General features: G+C 37.2%; 2 protein-coding genes across 2 annotated transcripts in view; one reads left to right on the top strand and one right to left on the bottom strand.

Annotated features, from left to right (window-relative positions):
• Nucleotides 1-116: 116 nt before the first annotated feature.
• Nucleotides 117-6038, bottom strand: LOC136236252 (presenilin-1-like). Its single transcript, XM_066026379.1, has 12 exons — nt 5911-6038; nt 3828-3931; nt 1952-2248; nt 1745-1886; nt 1593-1660; nt 1319-1469; nt 1084-1153; nt 939-1037; nt 804-888; nt 567-742; nt 397-518; nt 117-339 (listed from the first exon to the last, which is right to left on the bottom strand). Exons 1-12 carry the CDS (start codon nt 5953-5955, stop codon nt 184-186), a joined length of 1515 nt encoding a protein of 504 aa, XP_065882451.1. The 5' UTR covers nt 5956-6038; the 3' UTR covers nt 117-183.
• Nucleotides 5994-7204, top strand: part of LOC136236250 (apoptosis-resistant E3 ubiquitin protein ligase 1-like) — a 44027-nt gene continuing 42816 nt past the window's right edge. The window contains exon 1 of the mRNA XM_066026376.1: nt 5994-6236. Within this exon, the coding sequence (XP_065882448.1) occupies nt 6077-6236 (160 nt within the window). The 5' untranslated portion in view covers nt 5994-6076. The remainder of the gene's footprint in view (nt 6237-7204) is intronic.

Here is a 7204-nt window from a genome sequence, read left to right as displayed (position 1 = left end):
CATTCTCTGAGATGATTTGTTTCAACTTGAATAAGATTGATGTCCTTGCTATCACTTCAGGGTGAAGCTAAGCTATCTATATGAAGTGACCATGCACTGGCATTCCAACCAATACCGAATAACTGCACTGTATAATTATACATATTAATAACATATGCATTATATTATATATAAGACAAAAGTTTATATAAACACTTGGTTATCAACTAGCAGCTGTACCATTGGTGACTGCAAATACTGAGTGCTAAAGTAGAACACTAGTCCAAAAAATATTGAGATGGGTAGAGCTGGCAGTGCTCGACGTAAAATTCCCAGCAGCAGCGTAGTCATTGCCAAACCCTGAGAAAAAAGAACAGGATAAATATTTTTATTTGTTTATTTATAGTTCTGGCTTACTATCAAAATAGCGATAAAACAAGTAATGATTATGACCCAATCTCCATCGCTATCATGGGCAGCCTTGCCTACTAGCATACTATAAAAGATGAAATCTCCAAGTCCTAATTTGTATCCTCTTGCTATCAAGTGAACAAATTTACTGTAAATACATCATAAGATTGCCTTACGTTCTTCCTCTTCTTCTTCTTGCTGCTGCTGTTCTTCTTGCTCTGTTTGATCAGCAGGTGTTGGCTGTTCTTCTGCGGTGGATACTGGTTGTAGCTCTTGTTCTTGACGTAATTGACCAGCGATTTCATTAGTCACCTGATCCTCATCAAGTACTATACTAGACTCACTTTCAGGACTGGTCGAATACAACAATAAGAGTACTCTTACTTATCCATTACATTAAGTATATTCCTCACCTATTAGAAGCCTGATTTGATCTGTTTGGAGGGGACTGACTCTTCTTGCCATTATCTGCCATCCCAATACTCCAAACCATTGTGGCTATGGGTGTCAATGGGTAATGCAGTAGTACAATGCATTCTTTTACTAACAAGAATAAATCAAAGAAGGGAAAATGGGTTCATTCCGTTCACGAGCTGTCTCAACTAAAATTCTCAGTGGTCCCTTTGGGCACAACACAGCAAATAAGTCTGCAATGGAAAAACATATACCTGTACGTTAAAGTACAAACTCTACCGTATATAGATATGGCCGCAAGTAATAACCATGTTGTCCAGTCTGGTATATACTTCAGCAGCCGAGAAGCCTATAAAAACAATGTACAAAAAAATTGGATCGAAGGTACTAGTGGCCTATATGTTCATTAAGTATGCACACATGCACATACAGGTGTATTGTAAACAAATAAACCCCTTGCATGCAAGGTTAACAACCCAGTTGTGTAACACACCAATTTCACTGACATACATACCACAATGGCACTAGTTAGAATGAGATAAGCTTGCTGTAGCCGTAGTGGTCCCTTCCAATGGATTACTATCAAACCCATCACACCAAAGTTCCATATGCCAACAATAAATGTTATCCAATCAAACGGCACATTATGAATCAGTATCACATCACTATATATGGAAAAAGACCAATAAACAAAAATGTCCTCCCATACTCCAACAATATATACTAGTTTTTTGCACACTGACTCATACAGAGGTACATTGTCATTACAATGTACCCATTACACATACCCAATGTAAAATGAGCAGAACAAAAACAAGAGAAGAACAGTTGCAGTCAACAGCCACCCATAAATAATCTGGTGGAAAAAAGAATGTCATGTACATATACAACAACACAAAGTTTTCATTTCAAACGGTCAGAAATATCTCCACCTACATACTTTATAGCAGCGATATTTGAACAGCACCACCAATACAACAGTCATCACTATTATTATGCACAAGAAGATGAGAACATTAATCAAAGCAAATCCTAATTTTTGTCCACTTCCAGATGAACTATTCTCATTAAATGGAGTATAACTACAAAAAAACAGCACATAATTAAATTGGTCATTGATGCATGTATAATTCTCATATAGTCTCACAGTGTTCCTGTTCCTGAGGGTTCATCTATGAAAACAGACAACTCTGTTATCACCACAGCAGTCATGCAAAGTGTAATGGGTATGATTAGAGACACTATTTGCTGTGCTCCCCATTTTAACATTTCCCGATTATTGGCTGCCCTCTCTTCCTCAGAGATTTCTTCTGAGTCATCATCTTCCTCAAATGATGGAAGAAGCTTCAAGCACTCTTTGAATAGCCAGACCAGACCACAAGACGTACTGTCATCTTCTTCTGCACTCCTCCTGTGCCTTCTGCGAGGTCTTACCTCAGTTTCTCTGCACAACAAAATTTACAGTTTATAATAGATGTACAGGTCTACATAATGTGGCTATTCCGCTGCTTAACCTAAATCCATCTACTCTCATGATGTATTATTTTGAAATATGTCAAGCGATTAGCCAATAGAATTAGTATTAAACTTGTTTGTCAAAGTCCCTTGACAAAGAAAATCTACAGCCTAAACTCCCAAGTACAGGCAGTGCTCAATTATTGGCACAAGATTACATGCTATGCTTCAATAATTTACGACATCTCTTGAACAGGTGGTGAACTGAAAAAACTGTCTTACTAACTCTAAAAATTGATTACAGTGGAATCTATTAATAGATGGACAACACTTGGGGACTGTGCTTGCTTGTATTTTATAGGAAGTGTCCTAGCTTTGCAGAGAGGTTGAGGTTATTTACCTTGAAATTATTAGTAGCTATAGTAGCAACAATCCAATTATTCCAAAGACTACATACACAGATACAGGGTGTAGTGACTATAATAGCTACACAATTAGACTGATAAGATAGTGTGATTACTTCTCTACCTAATGTATTCATAATGAAATGTTCCACAGCAGTCCTCCCAATATATGTATGACTTAAAAGAGTTAAGACATGTAAATATTCCAATAATTTACATGTTGTCTCTTGTAAATGGAGTTACCTGTACACAGTTCACATTGTTATTTGTAGGTATATATCAAGTCGAGTTTAATGGTGTGGAGGGTTGAGTTTAAGAACTGTAACCTGAGCTATTAGTAAAGGTGTGTTAGTACAGCAGCTAAGCACAAAAATCGCCCACTTTTTCATAAAAGCACCAAACTTGGTACAATATTCGCTTGATTCGTACTATTTCATATTGGATATGGTGTCATTAAATTACCAATCATATCACGCTCAACAAACCTGATAAATAAAACCTATTTAAAATGTATTGAGGAAGCCATAAAAGTTGCTTGTCAGTTTGCATACACTAGAGCCCAACATGTGTTAACTCCCAATGGTTTTATACTGGATGTTTTCATGCTGTAAACATGTTTGCACCCCTAAATGGTCATACTATATGTATGGATAATGCAAAAGCCTCATAACTCACTTGTTCTTACTCATATCAAAGCTTTCAACATTTAAAAGGCTTCACAGAGCTACTCTGACCCATGTAACAAGGGTTATTAACAAAAAATGAGGGCTCAGGTGAAAGGACTATAGTAATAGTTGCCAGATTAATTTGTAATAGGATGGCTGGTTGTAGGTTAGGTGGTAAGAAATACTGTGGTTCGCTAAGAGTAAAATAGTTTATCACACACATTTACATGCATGCACACACACTGCTACAAAAAGCAAGGGTGAAATCATATTCCTTTTCGTGTGTTGTCTGCTCACTCGATTATTGCTATAAAGGGTCTACAATAATAAAACTATGGCACATATATACATGCAGTATAGGACCACATATTAATCATGCAGGCATTCAATTCTGTGAATTTACAGATGCATTCAAGTCAACCAGTACTACCAAACAAAGAGCATTACTCAAGTGCTCTTTCAACTATGTAATACGATATGTTATTTAACCTGCACTCACTCGTTTCCTGGTGTGATAAATGCTCCTGTTTCTGAGGCATCTCCTTCAGCACCAGTACCATCATCGTTATTTTGATCATCATCAATACTGACCAGGGTTAAATTCTGCAATACGGAATAAAACACGATGTCATACAACAGCAAACTAGATCTAATCCCAAGCTAAGCAATGAAAATGGCGTGGCCTTCCAAAAAAAAAGCTAGTATGAAAAGGATGTGATATTAAGGGTGGCAGCCAAGGGTAATGCAACGCCAATTATACAGTATTACACGCAAATTAATTTGCATGTTGCAAATTGACATTATAATCACGTGATTACAGTGGAACCTCAGTTATCTGGACCCCATCCGGATTCTCGGTTAACTGAACTACAGAAATAACTGCTCTATCAGAGTAGTGACTGTTTTATTAGGATAGTTAATATTACTGAGAACGTTTTTTATGCACAGTTTCAGAGATATGGACTTTTCAGACTTACGCTGGCCCCAAGGGGTTTGGATAACTGAGGTTCCACTGCATTATGTATGTACTGTAATTGTTAATAATTTTGCAGTACTCTAATAGAGTACATGTTTTTCTGATGACTTCTAATACAATATACATAGAACAATCAGAATTTTCACGAAATTATAAAACTTTACTATTCTGGTGTAGCAAATTAAAAGTTTCATTTATATGCTGTTTTAGTTAGCAGTGGCTAAGCCATAAAGTGTTTGGTATTATGGGTGAAGGACCCTGGATCAAACCCTCAAGAATTTTTTGGACTTTTTGTGTACCTTTCAGTGACTGTTTTATTAGAGTATCTTGGTTCACTTGTTCAGTTTTTGTTTTCTATCTCCTCAGCTAATACTAAATCACAAAAGTTTGCACTACAATGGTCAACCTATCTGCACACCAAATTTCTGTAAGTAGTTCACCCTGTAAGTGTGACAAATTGTACTTGTAACAATCACTCGTAACCTAGTACTTGATATATATAATTAGACATTGTCAACAAACAGACCACTAAACACGGTGCTCTATAACTGATTGGAAACCAGATTACTAATGTGAATCATGGTGAGATGGAGCTGATGGTACCTAGGAAAACTAGGACAAGGATTGTGAAGTCTCCAGTCTGCTACAACAGCCAAAGTTTGGGTAGAGAATTGTTCAAGAGAGGAAGTGATGTAATGCATTCTCCGTAAACTAACAACAATACTCATTGCACTCAGTTACTGTTTAGTTATCAAAAGTGGCTGTTATTAGTAACTCGACACTTCCACTCTCATATCAACATTGTATATGGAGTCTCGCTTCATGATATAAATTTGGTCCAAACTTTTTTGTGAAGTGCACTTCCTTGGAAATGACAAAGATGATATAGTAAAAAGAGAGTAGCAAGGTGACATCACTACGGACAATCCTTGTTACAGGCTTGACTTGTCTTGGTTATGGATTCAGTAATTGACAGAAATCAGCCTCAGTTCACAAAAAGTCCTACATACAAATCTTCAACCATTGTGGACTTAAAATTCTCGTACCATATGTCAGGGTCCTTAATAATAGTGCTACAAAAATTGTTAGTGGCACGCCTGGGCAACCATAATGATGAAGTTTGAAACAAACTGGTTCTGTACCACCGTGATGTAATAATAGTGAAGAGGAAACTGTCAAGGTAAATTCACAAAGAACCGAAATAGAATTAGTGAGATAAGGCTACTCAACATCTGGACCGTAACATGGATTGCCTGTTCATAAAACCACTGTTGCAAATTCCTATTTTATGCTATATTATGATGATACTATATACGATTTTAGACAGTATAAATACACAAAATACAAGAGGGCCTATAATGACAGCATGCAAATTCCCAAATGTATATATGCAATACACAACTCCTATTGCATACATGTAAACATTGCCTTCAGTCAAAGTAACAGTTTAACACATCAACAAACTAAGTTACCAACATCTAGCCTGGGAAATAAAAAAAGTTACCAACAACCATTGCAACAGCTGCCTGGTGTACTGTATACACTTCTGATTAATTTCAAAAGACAGTCGTGTACACTCACTGATAAAAACACGTTAGAAACTTACGTCATTTGAACCAGTCGCTTGAGTAGGGCGCTCATCGTCAGACATGGTGTAGAACGAACTAAAAAATTAGAATAGATCTACTTGTAGTGCGCTTTAGTTGGAATCATATTGTAATCCACTGTAATCCCGCCCTCAACTTCTCCTGTGCAGTAGCTGGAGTACTACCATGGCTAAAGGAGAAATCGTTTTTGTATTTTTTACACTATCAGTGCTATTCGCAGGATGGCTGTGGCTACAGGGCCCCACACAAGATGTTCTACCTAGTTGGGAAGAATGGTTATACAATAATGGTCTGAAAGATGCTATGGTTGATTTGAAAGAAAATGGTGAGTTTACGTATATACACTTAAATTAAGGTTATTTCTACCAAGTTGGCTACTTGGTGTGCCACAAGGTTCAGTTGTTATTTCCACTACTATGGTACATATTAGTCTCGCCCCCAGGCTACAAGGGTCTGGTGACTCGTAATGCAAACTCTTGGCAGTGACGTATACGACCAAGGAATTCATCGGTCGCCAATCAGATTAGAGTATGCCTCTGACATCAGATGTTCCTATACTTTCACGTAACTAGAACTCACTTTGTTCTTTATCGCTGTGTCCCATTCACGGTCTACATCGATGCTTTTTTACCGTTCTTTAGCAGTGCTCCATCATCGCTGACAATTTGAATCCATGCCTCAGATTATGTCATATGTCGTAATGTCATATGGAAATTGTAAGGCTTTGTTTTATACTGCCTAGCGTTTCTATTGCGTGTCACCAGACCCTTGTGGTCTGGGGGCGAGACTAGGTACATATCTGGTGGTAGCTACTTCTGTGGTGCAATATTCCAATGTAAAGCTGTTCACTGATGATCTTACCATTTATAAACTACTGAAAGGATCATGAAAAGTTGTAAGATAATTTATACAGAATTTTTCTGTGGAATGTGAAACTTTGTAAAAATACTATACACCATCATATTAAACAAACCTACCTTAATAGTTTGCCTGAGTTCATATCAATTCTCATCACTGTCACATCACTACAGTAATATATGCCAAGGCACTGCTTGGGGTCGTCAAATACTTTGTGTTCATGTATAAATTAAAGGTGGACCGATACCGATACCGATACCAGTATCGGTATCGATGCCGATACCAGTGGTATCGGTATCGGATCGGTATCGGTAATACAAGGTACAGATACCACAATAGACACTCACCACTTTATTAAACCATCTCTAGCTAAGTTTCCAGTAGCTAATAACTTAGTTGAACTAATCAGTAACTTAACAAAGTAGCAAAATGAAG

This window comes from Dysidea avara, chromosome 10 (assembly GCF_963678975.1).
Source record: "Dysidea avara chromosome 10, odDysAvar1.4, whole genome shotgun sequence".
Lineage (NCBI taxonomy): Eukaryota > Metazoa > Porifera > Demospongiae > Dictyoceratida > Dysideidae > Dysidea > Dysidea avara.
The sequence above is the reverse complement of the archived record's forward strand: the minus strand, read 5'-3'. Positions and strand labels throughout refer to the sequence as shown.